Raw genomic sequence first — 17,961 nt, 5'->3', positions numbered from 1 at the left:
ATAAATTAACCATAAATAACCTGTCAAGCATCATGTCCACCTGAGCGACGTTTGGTGCGGTACAGAAAACTGTCAGAAATTTTCTACCGCTGCGTTTTGTTGTTTTGTTGCTGTGAAAAGCTGTACAAAAATTGGCTTTCCTACAGTTCTACTAAAAATATCTTCAATCCAGAACGCGCACAAGTGATATTTGCTGCTTCGGAGTGCAATCTACCAGGAGAACAATCTCCCAATCGTGTGAAGAACATAGCTTTCCGCAGCAATCGTGCGTCGATAGGCTTTGTTGTGTAAGCAAGGACAATCCGGGACTCGCATGTCGTCGGATCGCAAAACTACAAACGTTTGTGCGTGTCACAATGGCTGAACGGTGGAACATTAGCAATAGTGCGTTGCGAGGTGGCTTAGGCACTGGTGGCATGGGCAGTGGAAGCAATACGGGCACCAACGGTGTTGGGAACGGCACATGCATTAGCTTAGCGCATCCCGGAGGGCTAGCGACGGCAGATGGTGTCGGCAGCAGCATCGGCAACGGTGGAGCAGGAATCTCAGCAGGACCACACGGCACGGGTAGCACCGGCGGGACCACAACAACCTTCAGTGCACCAAATGGCGAGTCGGGCATTTTACGGCGCACCGGCCACTATCATCATCACGGTGGCGCACCGGACAACTTTGACGATCTGCTCGTGTTCGGGTACTCGTGCAAGGTGTTCCGCGACGACGAGCGGGCACGGTTCATCGATCAGGGCCGGCATCTGATACCGTGGATGGGCGACAATCAGTTGAAGATAGACAGGTTAATAGCTCCTTTCTCTACCTTCTATACCATTTTATTTCTGCTCAACCTAAAAACATGCAATATCAGAACAAAAAACGTTTGTACCAATCAAGCCTAAGCCAAACAGTGCACGTGCAGCGGCATTCAACACAGCAACAGTTCCAGGCCGTAACAGCATCCCAGCGCACCGAACGGTTTACGGGGTTGCTTGATGTTTGCTCTTCCGCTGATGGATGACAGCTACCGAGCGCTGAGAAGAACGCGCTCTCACCAAACCATCCGGTTACCGTGGCAACGTGGTGATACAAGCGTCGCAAAAAAAAAGAATGGAACGTACCGGCCGGAAAGGATCAACCTCGACTTCTTCTTGCAAACGATCCATCGATCGTAGGCTGTTGTGTGCTAATTGAACAGTGCTTTGCAACTTGTGCGGAACTGTGGACTTTCCGTTCGAACCGCCCCCAAAATCCAAGTAGCAGCCGTATGCCTCGAAAGAACCAAAAAAACCGTACGTTATACCATTCATTTTTAGGTCTCAAAATATTCAAAACAATTCCAACACACCAAAAGTAGTCGATCGGCGGCAGTGGTATGTATAAAACAAGTGGTAAATGATACATCTCTGATTGTTTGATTTAATTCTCTACATTTTTTTCTCTATTCTTCTTGTGTTGTAAGCAAACATAGAAAGCAAAACAAAAAAACAAAGCCAAATCTCTCTGCCATCATGCTCACTGTCGAAGACGAATGCAAAGCTGTCGGGACGGTACGAATTACGATTAACAAAAAAAGCCTTCCGCGATGGGAAGTTTCCCAGCTTTGGAGTGCTTGAAACTGCTAGCCAATGAAGTTGAATGTGCCACATCTCCCCAAACGTTGGGAACAGTCCCTAAGATTCGTCCGTCTTCAGAACTGTTTGCATCAGTCTTCAGACAGTGGCACACAATGAGACATGAAGCAAAGTTCCTAACCAAACAGTCCTCCCAGAACAAGAGATCGAATAAACGTATCACAAAAAGCAATGTCCCCCGCACTACCGGGACCGAATGCCAGAAGACGGATATTGATATGCTTTCTTTTCTTTGCTTTTTTTCTCTCTTTCTCTATCTTTTTCTGTGGCTTTGCTTGCGGATCGTGGTTGTACCCGGTACGTGATGCAGATATGATGCTCGCGGTGCACTGCACGATCTTTCACCGTACGAACCACCGCCCGGTGGATATCAGGATCGTTTGGAGGGTCTGACGGCGGCGGAGCAAAAGGCAGAGCAGCTGTGCGAAGAGGAACGGTACTACAGTCTGTACAACAATGAGGTGGAAGAGGAAATGTTTCAAGGTATGATGATGATGATGAAATTAATGCGGTAATAGCATCACTGACCGATGCATAATCACACCAGATAGATCTGTTGAACGTTAGAATGTATCTAGCAACCAACATCCATTCCGATTCCGCTCAACTACTTCGAGGACTTGGTTCTGGAAAAGACCTCGATACCGCTCTGAGTCCAGCGCCCTCTTTAACTAAATAAGCTAGATCGTTCGGTGTCATTCTTATGACATGATTAACCCATCCGGAGCCAGTCTAGTCTCATTTGTTGCACGATAGTGAGATCACCATACAGCTCTTAGAGCATGTTTTGTCTGAAGGATTAAAGATAATTTGGACCCCTTTTCATCTCTAGCGAACTCACAGAATTTTTTAGTATATCTGCTCTCTTTTAGAGTTTACTATCCGAAGCTTGTCAAAGTCAGATAGATTAACCCATTTTTGTCCTATCCACAGAAGAAGCCCGCAAGCGGGAAACGCTGTTGGGCAACCAGATCCCATTCAACTACGACGCACCATTACCTCAGGAAGGGGCCACCGTTGCCACGGTGGAAGCACGCACCAGCGACGACGAGCAGGATGACGATCCGTACAAAGCGCCCAAAGGGTTCGACATTCCTCCCGACATTCCATTGCCCGAAAGCATGAAGGAGCACACGGTCATCGAGAAGACGGCCAAGTTTATCGCATCCCAGGGCGGTCAGATGGAGATTCTGTTGAAGACCAAGCAGGCGAACAATCCGCTGTTTGATTTTCTCAACCAAAGTGGCCGTTTATTTCGTTACTATCGACATGTGCTGCTCGCATTTCGTACCAACCAGTATCCGATTGTGACGGAGTATCAGAGGGACGAGTCGAAGGAAGCGATAGCGAACGATGGGAATGGTACGGATGGGGAGCAGAGTGAATCCGCCCAAACACGACCAAAAATAGTTGTTCCAGCTATCAAGTACAAACCATCGGTGGATTGTGCGTACACACAGCTTATTAGCAAGATTACCGGTGCTCCCATACCGACCATGATTGCGGAGGAATCGAGCAACGTAACGGCGGATGGGCCGACAAACGCGCAACCACTTACCTCGCTCAGCACGGACGTTGAATACTTTCCCGAAGGTACGGCTGCTACCGTCGAGGTAAAGAAAGTATCGACCGGTTTGGCCGGGTTGGTACAGTACGATTCCGACAGTGGCGATAGTGACGAGCAGGACGATGGGAAAGATTTGGCCCAGAACGAGAGAAACAAAACGGAAAGCGCGAAAAAGGTTCAGGAGCTGGCCCCTTTTCAGGGCATTGTTCCACCGCTAAACGTCCACAACGTGATCGACCGAACGGCGATATATGTGGCAAAGAATGGGTACAGCTTTGAGGAGGCATTGCGTGCGAAAAACGATGCTCGCTTTGTGTTTCTCAACCAAGCGCACGAATACTATCCGTACTATGCGTACCGTGTGCGTCAGCGCATGACCGCGGGCGAGCAACCGCCCAGTCCACCACCGGCAAAGGTACGGATGGAAACGGAGAACGGAACGGTGGTGGAAACGACGCCCAGTTTGGGCATTAAAGCGGTTCACACGGCAGCCCCGAAGACAGTCCCTGCGCCGGTAACGAACATTCAGCACCAGAAGCTGGGAGCACCGGTTAGTTTTTCGCTCGTCCGGAAGCCGAAAGACGATGGTGGTGGTGGTGGCGGTGGTGGTGGTACGGTGAAGACGATGCCGGGGCTAGGGAGCGATGAGGACGAGGAAGACGATAAAGGGCAGAAGCAGCAGGAAGATGGCAACCACAAGCAGGATACTGCCGGAGATGGAGAGACTGCTGCGGTGAAGAATTCTTCCGACAGTAAGGAGCATGATCGGAGTGAGCTTCTTAAAGTCCTTAAAGAAGACACCGACAGCGAACTGCTTCTGGATGGGGTGGATGTACTGGAAGCGAGCTCTCCACCCACTTCTGCAAGCCACCGGTCCGAAAGGGAACCGACCGATGCGAAGGAAAAACAGGCAGAACGTAAGAAACGTGCCAATATGTTCGTGAATCTAATCAAGCACGTCGAACGGAAGGTTGATGTAGTGGTGGTGGTGCAAGAGCGGGCGGAAAACAATTCGCAGGCGGAAAAGCTTGCGCCACCAGCCGGTGAATCCATCTCGAAAGACGCAGTTAATAGTGACGTGGAAGAAGGATCCATTCATTCGGTGCGTTCGACCAGCATGTCACCGAAAGAGTCGAATATAAAAACCTCGTCTGGGATTTCTAATGAGGCCACCACGACGACGACGACGGTGATTGAAGACGATGATGACGATGATGTTGTGCTGGTGAGCGAAACACGCCCAAAACCACTCTCGCCACGTTCCCGATCCCGTTCCCACGCCGATTACCTCTCCGATACGCCACGTTCCAGCAATGGTCGTCGGTCTAAGAAGAAAAAGTCTAAAAGCCGGCATCGCTCCTCGCGGGTGAAGAAAAAATCGAAGAAGAAATCCCGCTCCCGTTCAGTGTCCCGCTCCGAACGATCAAGCTCCCGGCATTCGCGCAGTCGCAAGCGTAGCCGCAGTAGAACGCGCCGCGGACGCTCTAAATCGCACAGCCGATCGAGCAGTGAAGACGACCACAGCAGCAGCCGTGGAGATCGTGTGAGGCGATTGAAAAAATCCAAACGTGCCACCCGCAGTAGATCAAGCTCAAGATCACGATCCCGATCCCGTACACCTTCCTACAAGCGGTCCCGATCGCGATCGCGCTCCAGAACGAAACGATCCCGGAAGCGGAACGCATCCTCCGAGCGGCATAAGCGGAAGCATCGATCGCGTAGCCGTAGCTCGAGGCGCAACAGTGATAGTGATAAGGACGAGCGTAGCAGACGCGCAGACCGTGGTCATCGGAGACGCGATGGACACTACGAGTACGACGAACGGTATCCACCGGCAAGGGCACGATACTGGGATTGTTAAACGAGACGACGCCGGTCCGGTGACTGCAGTGACTGACCACGAACCTAACATAGACGGGATTGGCATAGGGGAAATCAATCTAATGTGTATAATGACAAAATAAATTTGAGTCACCAACTCAAGTACCGGGTTTACGGTATGGAAAATGTTTTTTGTTTATTGCTGTTAAAAAATGAGTTTGAGAAACCTTAAAAAAGGGTTTTAATAAGGATAAGGCTTATGGATTAAAACAGCTGCAGTGTAGGACCTTACACTTCTGCTCTGAGGCCTTTACCTCTTGGATCATGCCTGCCATTTCTTGCTTACTGGAATTATTGATACCATAGATGAATATCCTTCACTTTGACGAGGATTGTAGATACTATAGTGTTATCAGGTTATTTGAAGCAGCTATGGAAACATAGGAAAGGAACTGCAATTGTAGTTGTGTTCGTACTACTAAGAGACACATATTATCGGGTACTAAGTACTAAGTTCAGTGTGAATCAGTGTTGGATAACCCTTGAAACGAGATTTTAGTTCTTGGGGAAATCCGCGGCTTTACCTAAAGTCAATGCATTGTTCTACATGGTTATGTCAGTAGCGGATTGATCCCTTGGGAGCCCTTAAGCGGAATTCAAATTGGGGGCACCTGCCACATCAAATCTGTTGACCGGAGGCAAGGTTCTTTATGATTTCGCAACCCTTGTGAACTTAGGCCCTAGTCGGGCGCTCATCCCTTGTACTGTTAAACCCGCCACTGGATGAAGTTTAGTCTGGAATATATGGACATTTTTATCCAATACTTTAAAACGGATGTCCTTAGAAGAACTAAAGTAGGTACCTTGAAGCACAAGCCCTTGGATCATGCTCCTTGAACAAGTCCTTTTGGAGCAGGCTTTGTGCTAGACCTCTTGGACTAGGCCTCTGTACCAAGCTCCTTGAAGCAGGACTCTTGAACTAAATCCCGCGGAGCAGGAGCCTTGGACTGGGTCCCTTAGCGTAGACCCCTTGGCGCAACCCCCGAGAATAAGGGCTCTCGGACTAAGCCCCTGAAAGCAGGCTTCTTGGCTAAGGACCCTTAGACTAAGCACCTTAGATCAGGCCCCTTGGACAAGACCTCTTGGACTAACCTACTACGAGACCTACTGGACTAACCTCCTAGCAGGAGCCTTTTGCAGCAGGACCCTTGGACATCGCCCCTTTGGTCTAGACCCCTTGAACTAGGTTTCGTGAACTAACATCCTAGGACTAACCCTTTTCGACTAGGCTCTTTGCAGGAGGAACCTTGGACTAGGCTCCCTGGACCATTTTCCCTGGTGCAAATGTCGGACTATCCAATGTTCATTTGCTTCATAGTTGCGTTTGGACCAGACCTTCCATGAAGGTGAATACAACCCAACAAGGATAACACGTCGAAGTCGAAGGACCTCTTTGCTCTAGACTCTTACTGTAGACCATGATGGCAAGATCCAGAACATATTTTGGTTTAACTTTATTTTATTCAGCTGGACGTTACTTAGGGTAGGCTAAGCGGAGTATAAAATCCAGTCGAGTTAATACAATATTCCTTCTTGAGGTACCGATCACACTGATCGCTTAAAATAGCTCTCAACCGTGTCCTGCTTTACCACTCGGCAGTGTCAACCGATCATTCTATCAATCGGCTTCACTGATAATGTATTTCCATCTGCTGCCTCGACGACCTTTCCGGTCCACTGTAAGGAAGCGTCCAGCGAGCGATAGGGCTGGCCCTCTCTCTCTCTCTCTCTCTCTCTCTCGATCCTCAGCATAATCATCATTCACAAGCAGCTGATAATGGTTGGGCTACCGTGTAATTGTTTCGTAATTGCTAATCATTATAATTAAAAGCATTGCGATTTTTATGACGATCATTAGCAACACCAACCGTTATCGAGAGAAAACGGGAGCATTAGCTTGAATCGAAAGGTGGACGGACAGAAACACACCCAAAGAAAAAGAAAACCGCCAACTCATGGTAGAACTGATCTGTAGCCTGCCTTATGCCTTACGCTTTCCTTGACCTTCGATAGCATCAACGGGAGGCTCATTCGTTGTGAAATTATTCCCGTCCGTTAGACGATGTAGAAAAAAACAGTACTAATCACACACCCCGAAAGAGGACGATAAGGAACTGGCGAGGATCGTTTTTTTGAAGTTGCTTTACCCCATGTGCGCAGTGTCACATGCGTGTTTGCGGGTCACGAGACGTGTTATCAAACATGATTTCGGGCGGGCAGTGAAGCACGGGCTCACTTAGCACAAATTCTCTGAGTTCAAGCTCGCTTAAGACTAATCAACTGTCTGGCTGCAATTACATCACTCCGGGGTAGGTTCATGGAATGAGTCTTTTCACCTCCAAAGCTGCGAGGATAGACTTTGTCCCTTAGGGAATAGCTCCGTTCCGTCTGATCCTCCCCAATCAAGACGATCCTATTTGTGGGCTAAAGTGATCTCGTGCTACCACAGATTGAAGCTGGATTGATCCAGTTCCTTTATGGGGTGCTATACATGAAGCGTCTTCAAAATTTGCATAGAGACATGCATTCACGTGTTGATTGTCGGCTTTTGCGACTCGCGTCCCCCTGCAGTGTCCAATGTATCAGCTCGCTCAGATCAGTTTTCAGCTATCTTTCGATCGTAGAAAAAAAGGATTTAGGTTTCTAGTAGCTCAATGGGGGGCCATATCGGTACGATGGTCACCCAATTACCGATTTGCCTATCGGGGTAGTAAGGGTAAATCCCTAGGCCATTTAACAAAAAAATAGATAACAAAACATAAAACAATAACGATCGCGGCCAAAGAATAAAAATAAAACCAGCGCTCACTAATCGGACAATTCAAATCCCAATAGTAGATTAAGCTTATCATCTCAGTATCACCACCAATCGCCACAACCCGGCCCACGAAGGGACGTCACCGGGATCGGGCATCGTTTTTTCGTTTACACACACACACACACCACAGACATCGTGGCAAGACTAATCTCACTGCAGCGGAATGAGTGGGTTTTTTTTCGTTGTTGCCTCCCTTTGCCTCACGATCGCTCGGGCAGGAGTTGGGTGATTGGGGCAGAGATTGACAGGGGGGGGGGGGGGGGAGGAAGTGGGAAAGGGAGTATGATAGTATATAAAACGGCCGGTTGCCTCGTGCCAGGATCAACAGTTCTTGGCGGACATCTAACGTGGCGCATCGTGGCCACAGCTGTCCGAAGTATTATACGCGCGGAAGCGATACCGACTGCTAACGTGGTGATTGGTTGCAAGCATCAGACGTTGTGAAGAACAAGATTTGTAAAGCTTCACCATGAGAATTATTATCGAAGAGGTACTGAGGCCGCTATTTTGTGTGTCGCGTATCGGGAGTGCTTTCAAGTGATTCTCATTTCAAATAGCAAGTGTCCACATATTTGTAACAATGTGCAGTTCACGATATCACAATTATAAGACGTAGATTGCTTAGAATCTACTTAGAGTGTTATGTCAAAATCGATTGTTGTGTTAAACCTGTGGACACTTGTTGGCTTCTGCTTCTTTGGCACTACAGTCTCGAAAAGCTTCGGCTTCGGCTTTCTGTGAATTGATTTTAGCCATAGCTGAATAGTTAGTCCTGCGTATGGGGAGGCTGTCTAGAAGGGGTTTTAATCCCCGTTCCCGGACATTTGACACTCGAGTGGACTCGAGGTCCTATAGTGGCGCCTTTTGTCACACCGCAGGATCGGCCGTTCAAATCTCATCTGGGCCGTTTCCCCTTAGTGAGGACTGACTATCCTTCTACTTGGTATCGTCTAGTAAGGCAATCATGGCAAGCATGACCTAATAAGAGCACGCTAGACCAAGAAGAGAAACAGGAGATCACTCAAAACCTTTCGTTATAACCTCATGAAACCTCTGAGGACATCGGAAATATTGACCACCTTTCGTTGTGTCCTCCCTTTACAGCGCCCAAACGTGCTGGACGTTTCGGAGCTGTTACGCCCCGAGCCAAAGTTTGTCGACAAGGAAGTGTCCAAGTTCCGGGACTACACAGTGGACGAGAACGACCCACTGAAGGAGCGTGTCCGTCGCACGTACAAGCTTATGCACACCCATCAAACGGTTGACTTTGTCAAAGGTAAGCTTCCCCCACCGCAATCCACGCGTTGCCCGACTGCGCATCACAGATACGAATTATGGCCCGTGCCGTTTAGATTAAATTATGACCCCGCCACGGAACAGCTCGATGCGTTCAATGTTTTTGTCCAATCATGATAATCGCTATCGAGTTGAAGACAAACAGAACGACGCAAAACACAGTGTCCATCGTGGGCCGATGGACGGCGACGCACGCTGACCTTGCCGAGGGACCAGGGCTGCGGTCGTTGCAAAATCAGGTCGCACTTGGTTTCGCATAGGCAAGGCCAGCAGAGCGTCGCGCCTTTTGATTTGAGCCTGATAAGACGGGTTTGTTTTGATAGTTTTTCGATAACGATTTCGAATGACGCGCCAAACAAACAACAACTCGTTCGATCAGTTGTAGAGCATGTGCGTGACGCGCGTCTGTCCCTCCATGTGTGCGAGTCCATGTGCTTCTCATAACGTTTGCGCGCGCGCTACTTTTCCATCACAATAGATGTACGATCATGAGTAATAGTGTTTAGTAAACAATCTGTCCTGTTCCGTTCCTCTCTCGCAGGCCGGCATGCCGATTGGCTCAAGTTCGACCACTTCAAAGCCACTATCCGGCAAGCGCTGGAAAAGCTGAACGATCTGGTGGATGAGTCCGATCCGGATCTGGATCTGCCGAACATTGTGCACGCCTTCCAGACGGCCGAACGTGCCCGCCAGGAGTTTCCCGAGCTGGACTGGCTGCATCTTACCGGGCTGATACACGATCTGGGCAAGGTGATGGCTTTCTACGGTGAGCCGCAGTGGGCCGTCGTGGGCGACACGTTCCCGGTGGGCTGCGAATGGGGTCCGAGCATTGTGTATCGGGAGGATAGCTTCGTTGATAATCCGGATGGTGATAATCCAAAGTACAAGTAGGTGCAGAGCAACGGCAAAAGATAACATTGTTTGCAAAGTTGAAACCCCATTAACATTTTTTTGTTTTGTTTCAGTACCAAAAATGGAATGTACGAGCCCAACTGTGGATTGGAGAAGTTAACAATGTCCTGGGGTCACGACGAGTATCTGTACCGGGTATTGAAGCACAATCGCAGCACGCTTCCGGAGCAAGCCCTGCACATGATTCGCTACCATTCGTTCTACCCTTGGCATTCAGGTGGCGATTACCATCATCTGACCAACGAAAAGGACGAACAAACGAAGCAATGGGTCTTGATGTTCAAGTAAGCATGAAGGTGTGACTGTGGTAGATGGGCGAATCATTGATCGAATTTTCCTTACCCTGCTCCTTTCCAGTCGGTATGATCTGTACACCAAGTCGACCACACTGCCCGATATCGACGCACTGTGGCCATACTACCAGGGTCTAATTGACAAGTACTGTCCAGGGGAGCTGGAGTTCTAACCGGAACGTAACCATACCAAATCTTTATTCTTACATTAGCAAATGCCAAACACTTGTAGGCTCTTTAGGCTGGCAGTAGAAGCAGTAGCGAACGATAATAGTCAATAGTCAGTGCAGTAATGCAACACAGTCCTTTACCTCAACACGTACCTCTAGACGGATGTTTATATTAAACAAAACTGTGCGGCTCATCGATAACAATCATGCTAGGAAACTGTGATGAATTTACAACTATTCAGGCTGAGCTTAATGATAAAACAAACAGCGTAGAATGAATGAATACCTTTGCCTGAAGTTACTGTATCCAAAATCTGTTCGTTACTCGGAGACCTCTTCATATTCCCGTTTCAGCTGTATGTAGTTATAATAGGATAATATTGAGAGGGAAATAAAATTGTTTCATTACAACTGAACTTTATGTTTGTTTTGTTGTTGCTTAACTATCAGATGTTCTCCTGCACATACTTCTGCGATGTTCCCTTTTACTCTCCGAAATTGCCCATCGTTGTCCAATCCGGGTTTATGGGGGTCCAAGCTGTCCTAGTCATTCGCACAACGACCGTTGTTTGTCTGCCAATCTGAATTGGTTTCTGTAGTTGGCATAATTCCGTAACTGTAAGGCAAAAAATCCTTTTTAAATCAAATAAACAATTTATTAAAGTATCTCCTATTACCGTCCTTCCTTTGTTTTTCTCAAATTCGATTTTTCAGTACAATTTGCACAAGATAAATATTTTTAGTACAACTTACAGCACCCCAACCGTCAATTTAAATTTTGGAAAGCAAGAGTCACCCTGTGCGCCAGCAAACTGTCAACCCGAAACGTCACTCACGCCAAACCGAGTTCGACTATGGGCAAATAAACAACCGGCCACAAAACACTATGGGCTTTGGCAAAAAAAAAAAAAGTTTCGCCTCGACCGCTCCAGCTGAACAAAATATTCCATTCATTCGCTAGCTGCAACGGCAACGCACCATTCACCTGCGGCATGGTGTGCGTGCCTCTATATTCCTTCGTTTTCTGTTGTGTTTAGATCGAAGCGAAAAAAGGTTACCTTCAAATTGTAACTGCTGTTTTTTCGGACGGTTTCGGGACGTGTGTTTTTCCTTTTTCATTCGTTCGTGTTTTGTGTACATAAAAACGTGTTAAATGATCGACGCGGATGTGTGCGGATTAGAAGATCGCAGTTTTGGATGTTTTGTTAACTGATTGTTGTAAACAAAAAGTGGTTAAAGTTCTTCGAAAAGTGACCGTGCGCGTGCATCCTGTGCGTCTTTTGTCGCTCGGTAGCGGTAGAAAGCGATCGAGCTTTTTCCGAGACGAAAGAAATCATTTCCACCATTTTTTTTGCTGCTGATGTTTTACCGTGCGTCCCTGGAAATACCGGCGTCACTTACCCACACAAACGCACACGAGATCAGCTTGTGTCATCATAATCAGTTGCTTCAAGTGACCGCTTTATTGCGCATCTTCTGCTTCCCTCGTTCGAAAGTAACGGTTGCTAAGTGATATCCCTTTCGGCCGTTTCCCGGGATACGGTAGAAGCATCCCGAAGATTAGTGGTTATAAAAAGAAATAATCGTGATTTTCATCGTGCAGTGCGTGTTTGTGTGTTTGCTGTTAGTGAGTCCGTGAGTCACCGTTGTGCGGCTTTGTCCGGGAGTGATCGTGTGTGTCGGTGAAATTGCTCGAGTGCGTTAATACCCGGTCATATGGTCGTACGTAGGTGTGGAAAGAAGGTTAAAATTTAACATAAACCTTCAACAACCTCAACGACGACGCCGGATCCCATTCGAGCAAAATCAAAGCCACCTGCTTCAAGAGGAGCCACACGACGTTGGTGATCGATAAAAAGCAGCGACAGCAGAGAAAGCAGCTTCTTTCTTCTACTCGATCAGGTTGTGGAATTGAGGTTTGCGGAGCGCAATCAAGTGGCCCGAACTTTTCACCCGATCGAAAGGCAGATACAGCCGCACCGGCCGGCCGTACTTGCTTTCCCAGGCGGATAACAACGCAGTAAGTATTAACGCGGTTTGCGATTGGGGTCGTATGATATCATCGATAAGATGGAGAGCTAGATTTCACGCCGTTTGCATTTGATTCTAGAGCGACACTGTACGTGTGCAATTGCATGTGGAACGCTCCCCTGGAGGGAGGATAATTAACAAGGCAGGAAAATTGCCCAAGCCAGACAATCCAAGAACAAAATGCTCGTTGCTAGGCAAGAATCTGCTGCCTGATGCCTACTCCGTTACAGCTAACGGTTGTCAATGCTCGGCGACGATATCATCATTATGAAGATGCGTTTCATGTCACTTGCATTCAGAGGCATTCGTTTGCATCGTCGTGCACTCCACGTGCGACTCCGGTACTCCCGGGCAAAGTAGATCAGCATTACGCAGTTCCGTGCTACGGGCTTACCTAATGGCGAACTGCTGCTAACTGTACGCATCTCACCATCGGCATCCATTTCCGGACAATGAACCTTCTCTTCGTGGTCCTCCACCCCACCCTGCTTTCCCCCCGGGGGGACACAATACGCACAAAACCTGGCCATTCATTGCCAAGAAGGACGGCGACCGGCGAGACAAGTCAGCTTTTTATTTGGCTGTTTCGCAATTAGCGTACTCTGTGTGCTATTAATTAGACAGGAAAATGAACCACCACGCGCAGAGGGTTTATTTGCTTAAGCACGAAGATTTACACTCCAAAGTGCTGTAATGGTGGAATGTTGCTACATCCGACTGATGTCATCCGGTTGGTGCAGTTAAAAAAAACTACCCGGGATCCTGTATGACACGACCACGGATGATATCACCGGTCCAAGGGTGCATCCTTTGCGCAACGCATTTAATTGATGAACTCATCCCGCGGATCATGCCAGCAATGAGTATTGATGATGCTACTGTTTATCACTGCATCAGTTCAATACAGCCGTTTTCAAATGATCATTACGAACAACACAAGTTTTCCAAAGCTAATCCAGCATGCGATCGAGGTTCTACAGCAAGGACCACACCACGTTCCACGTTCTCGCAGTGACACTCTTTCGAATACCGGTCAGCTGACCATTTGTTGATGTTGTGTTTCGACTTCATGGGCAGCACTTTGCATCGTTCTGCGGTTACCCAACCTTTTTCGCGTCGATTTCAGTGTCATTAGTGCATCGTGTTTGCATCATGTGCGTGTTTGCAGCCGAAGGGGATAGCAATTTCTAAAGTCTGACACTAAGCTGCAGGCACTCACGGGTCGCATGGTTGTTGTCTTGTTTTGTTCACATGCAAATGTAGGTTGCATAAAGCGTAGATAGCAGCTACTGCTGCTACTGGTCGATCGCGGTACGTTTTGCGTCTTTCTGCCGAACGACAGACACGATTTGTTCGCGCTTTTGGTTTGTACAAATAAAAAAAATGTGTGAAAAATGGGGAAAATAAAACAAAAAACAGCGATCAATTACGATACTGTGCGGCGCGAAACGTCCTTGGTCGCAATGGGGGTTTCTGTGTGCCAAAGAGACGAATCGAAAACGGTGCATCAATCATATCAAGGTCGATTCCGAATCACGTCGTTTCGGAATTCCCCCGAATTCCCAGCACTCTGCACATCGTTTGGTAATTTTCGAGTTGGTATTTTGCATCGAAAAAGTGCATAATCATACGATTCGTCATGAACGTCTTGTGCCTACGGGCTTCGTTCCACCGATTGGCATTCCCAGTGATCGGCGTGTGGTTTTGCAAAGGACGGGGTGGGCAATTTTATGCAAATTTTTATCGGTCACCCTTCTGACCTTGAAGATACCGGAGAGGGGTATCGAATGTGTGTGTGCGTGTTTTAAACATAAACTGAAAGGGAAAGATGTTTGGGTCTTTATTAAAAAGGGGACAGTTTCGTTTGTAATTGGAAAGGCACACGAAGAAAATAAAACCAGTTTTACAAAAGGGTGATTAGACGATGAAAATGATCTAGAATTAAGTTAAAAGACTTATTTTTCAAATGTGTAAGTCAGATGTGTTCTTGAAAATGGTATGGAGCCCAAATAATTCAATTATTAGTCGTAAATAATTCATAAATAATAATGAACGTTGCACTGCAGTATTTGAATCCGTTACATTAACAAGTTTTTAATAGTGTAAAGCTAATATATTTTATATTAATAACAAAATATGCTTACTTCAGAACGCTAGGGAAGTAAAATATAAATAGGGAATCTAGGGAATCTGAAATATGAATGATGCATTATACAAAGTTTAGGGGAGTTTGGCGATGGCAGATGCGGTAGCGGCGCTGATCTCTGCACGGTAGGAATGGATCTTGCATCCCGTCCAGGCAGGACTAACTGTCTAGCTCAAGTCAAGGAAGCCAAACATAGAAGGCAGGGGGCTTTCGAGGTTGTAGTGCCAAAGAAGAAGAAGATTGAAAAAAAAAGGTGGATTCAAGGAATTTTCTCGCGATGCCCATGTGTCCTAGTGATCTAGTCCAATTACAGCTTATCTTTTGTATCCGTGTGAAATGTTGCCGATATCACTCATTTGAAAATTTGTCTTAGAACGACCTCTGTTGGAAATCTGGATCTGGAACCGGGTTTCAAATCCCATCTCTGGAAGGGCCGGGGTTCAAATCCCATCCAGACCGCTTCTCCGTTCGTTGGGCTGACTACCTTGCTTATGGGTAAAGTTAAGTCACATAAATGGCAGGCCGAGACCTCTCGAGGTATCTTCAAGGAAGAAGAAGATCCTGAGATCGGTTATAACGACTCTGTCGGATTAACAGCAGAAATTGGTGATGAAAAACTAGTCTTAACCACCAGTTGGCTTTTACGCTTAAAGTTGTCTTTCGAGGTTAAAGCGTCCGTTGAAACGATGAAGAATTTATTGAAAAAAATTAGCTTTGCTATCGGAAACTCACCGTCCGTGTAAGAGACTTGCCAATTTTAAGAATGAGGAGCTTTGGTGATTTGTAACTGACCTCAGAGGCACATAATTTTAGTGTTTGGTCATACCTATATCGAAGGACCCAATCTAACAATTCTTTAGCCAAGACAGACTAGTAATTGATCATCAAGGCTCATGATAAGTTAAAATTTTTACCACTGCCATGGGTAAGGTCCCAGGTAACGATCAAAAGACCTGAGCTGGCAATATTTTTGTAGATCGCTTCTTGTTTGAAGAATTAGAAAGAAAAGCAAGTCATTCAGATAACTGTTATCAGTTTCAGATCTATTATCATCTGAAGTGAAGCTTTTTGAATGCATGTGGTATTTAATTGTTAATATTCTTTTTTGGAAGGTTTAAACTTTCTTTTCCGTTAGTCACAAAGGTCACAAAGTGAAGTGTTCATAGCCACGCACGATTATTTCCATTTGAAACTACGTTACCCTTCCGACTTTGACTTCAATGTTACAACTGTGCACTGCGCTTTAAACAATAAACAGTATTTATTTTGCGTTCAACATGTTTCATGTTGGACTGGGAGACTCTTAAAAACCAGCTCCAACAAATAATAACCTAGCTATGGTGCTTCCACAAAATACACAAAAAAAACTCGAATAAAGAAAGGCAAAAACACCATCCACTTGTAATTAAATCATTTTCTGGCTTAATGCTTACCCCCTTTTACGGCAGTGCCACCTCTTCTCTTGTGTGGTTTCTCCAGATTTTATGATTTTCTTTTTGAAAACTGTTAGCCATCGTAACTGCTGCTGCTGCTGCCGGGTCGTAACAAGTGGTCGAGTGATTTTTGGACTCCGGTGTCCCGACCCGACCCGGCACAAACGAGGAACGCTCTGTACTTATTTATGCAAACAATCCTTAGCAGTGAATTCGACGCCATCTGCTTTCGGCTTTGGGTGGCCTTCCGACGGGGTGGCTGTTTTGTTTTGCGTTTATGCTTAACCTCTGCCACGTGTGTGTTCACAACCTCGTACGTCCTTCGGTTTTTCGGGTGGCCCTGTCCTAGGCCGCGTGAGGTTTTTGTGCGCTGTCAACCAAAGCGTCAACTTGAGAAGGAGGAATGCTGCTGAAATGTAGGCATTGGTAGTGATGGTATTGGATGTACTGTGATTCAATTTTAAGCCCATTTTAATGCATTCTTAAGTGAATTTTATACTATATATTTGCCCGCACGTTTTGGAGGTTCTGAGCCTTCAGGAACCGACCCTAACTTCCATTCTTATAGTGGAAAAACGAACAGACAGGTGGGAAGCGATGTTGTTTTTCGTAACCAAGCTGTCGCATTTGATGATCCGTCCGCTCATAAAACTATCTACCAAACGATAGCCATCGGGATTTGTGGGACAATAACCGTCTCTTCCGTCTACTACCGGGAGAAAATTCCGCCGCTTAACGCTTATGCGAGTTTGTATGCGAAACCTGGCTACGGGCAGAGCGTGATCAGCGTTTTGTTTTGCAGATTTTATTTATAACATCTGGAAAGTGAAACCACCACCCCACACCATGGTTGCATAATTTGGCCTTTTATCTGTTAACGATAAACGAAAGGAAATGGCTCTGTAACACGACGAGCGAAAACGGGGTACATTAATCGAATAAAATAAATCAGTCTGGATTATTAGTATGGCTTTTTTTTAATTTTTTTGCTTCGCACATGTCTATCAGCTAAGGGCAGATGGAATTTTGGCAGGTATGTTAATTTGATTGACACAACTGAAAATTGTTGTTTGAATAATATATTCAAAATAGCTTATCGTTTAATAATTGGAAAGTGATAGCAGCTTGATAAGGGGTTCGCTAATTAATTTTACAAATAAAATATTATTTCACCTTCAAATTAGAAAAAAAGTAAGAGTAATCATAATTCTGCAAAGAAATTCAAAAAAAAAGATTGGATCAGGTGTAATTGGAGCAACGTTATTGTTTGCGTATGCTTCTCTGGCATTAAATTTCGTTTCTGTCAAGCTCATTCGGCTCCGCGAAGCTTTCCCGGTGGCACCTCAGAGGTACCAAGCGAGAGTGAGACATTTAGTCAGAAGGACAGCAACCCCGAAGATATCATGGCTAGTGCGTGTCCACCGAGAATTGAACGCACATCTGGTGGTGGACCCAAAAAGTGCAATATTTATGTTTTGGGTGCGTGGCAACATTTGGCCTGGAAGAAGATAACAGACAAACAAGCATAAAATTAATATTCTCCATGTAGCCAACGAGTCGATTCCCCGATTCGTCCAGCGGGCAACTTTTTGGAGACTTTCGAATGTGCGACGCGTTGTTTTCACCCGCCGTCTGCTTTTTTCCTGTTGCCACTCCTTAAAGGAACGGGCGCAAAGTCCAGGGAAGATTGAAGCTTTTTTTTTGCTTTGCTTCTTCTTTAACACGTTTGGCTGAACAAGTGGCCAAAAATCGCCGTTATGACAGCCACCGACAGTGGTGCAGAGCT

General features: G+C 46.5%; 3 protein-coding genes across 6 annotated transcripts in view; all 3 read left to right on the top strand.

Annotated features, from left to right (window-relative positions):
* Window positions 1-69: 69 nt before the first annotated feature.
* LOC118507041 (protein suppressor of white apricot) lies at window positions 70-5,203 on the top strand. 3 transcript variants are annotated; one of them, XM_036044997.1, is made up of 3 exons: window positions 70-796; window positions 1,939-2,111; window positions 2,565-5,203. In XM_036044997.1, exons 1-3 carry the CDS (start codon window positions 357-359, stop codon window positions 5,054-5,056), a joined length of 3,105 nt encoding a protein of 1,034 aa, XP_035900890.1. In that variant the 5' UTR covers window positions 70-356; the 3' UTR covers window positions 5,057-5,203. The 3 variants fall into 3 exon arrangements, with proteins under 3 accessions (XP_035900890.1, XP_035900889.1, XP_035900891.1); XM_036044996.1 differs by having other exon boundaries at window positions 2,562-5,203; XM_036044998.1 differs by having other exon boundaries at window positions 70-1,367; window positions 2,562-5,203.
* A 3,012-nt stretch (window positions 5,204-8,215) lies between these two features.
* LOC118507040 (inositol oxygenase) lies at window positions 8,216-10,981 on the top strand. Its single transcript, XM_036044995.1, has 5 exons — window positions 8,216-8,384; window positions 8,999-9,170; window positions 9,732-10,077; window positions 10,156-10,386; window positions 10,460-10,981. Exons 1-5 carry the CDS (start codon window positions 8,364-8,366, stop codon window positions 10,566-10,568), a joined length of 879 nt encoding a protein of 292 aa, XP_035900888.1. The 5' UTR covers window positions 8,216-8,363; the 3' UTR covers window positions 10,569-10,981.
* Window positions 10,982-11,387: 406 nt separating this feature from the next.
* LOC118507039 (mucin-17) overlaps window positions 11,388-17,961 on the top strand; it is a 71,938-nt gene continuing 65,364 nt past the window's right edge. The window contains exons 1-2 of one of the 2 annotated variants that reach the window (XM_036044992.1): window positions 11,388-11,618; window positions 12,169-12,585. The gene's annotated coding sequence lies outside the window, so the exon portion shown is untranslated. Of the gene's footprint in view, window positions 12,586-17,961 lie in introns of both variants that reach the window. The other variant, XM_036044991.1, reaches the window with a different exon arrangement.

The sequence above is a fragment of the Anopheles stephensi genome, chromosome 2 (genome assembly GCF_013141755.1).
Source record: "Anopheles stephensi strain Indian chromosome 2, UCI_ANSTEP_V1.0, whole genome shotgun sequence".
NCBI classification, from domain to species: Eukaryota; Metazoa; Arthropoda; class Insecta; order Diptera; family Culicidae; genus Anopheles; species Anopheles stephensi.
The sequence above is the reverse complement of the archived record's forward strand: the minus strand, read 5'-3'. Positions and strand labels throughout refer to the sequence as shown.

Coding starts and splice junctions, on each gene's coding strand:
- LOC118507041 (XM_036044996.1), top strand. CDS start 357: ATGGCTGAACGGTGGAACATTAGCAATAGTGCGTTGCGAGGTGGCTTA. Junction 797..1,938: donor AATCAGTTGAAGATAGACAG/GTTAATAGCTCC, acceptor TACGTGATGCAG/ATATGATGCTCGCGGTGCAC. Junction 2,112..2,561: donor GGAAGAGGAAATGTTTCAAG/GTATGATGATGA, acceptor TCCTATCCACAG/AAGAAGCCCGCAAGCGGGAA.
- LOC118507040 (XM_036044995.1), top strand. CDS start 8,364: ATGAGAATTATTATCGAAGAG. Junction 8,385..8,998: donor TGAGAATTATTATCGAAGAG/GTACTGAGGCCG, acceptor CTCCCTTTACAG/CGCCCAAACGTGCTGGACGT. Junction 10,387..10,459: donor CAATGGGTCTTGATGTTCAA/GTAAGCATGAAG, acceptor GCTCCTTTCCAG/TCGGTATGATCTGTACACCA.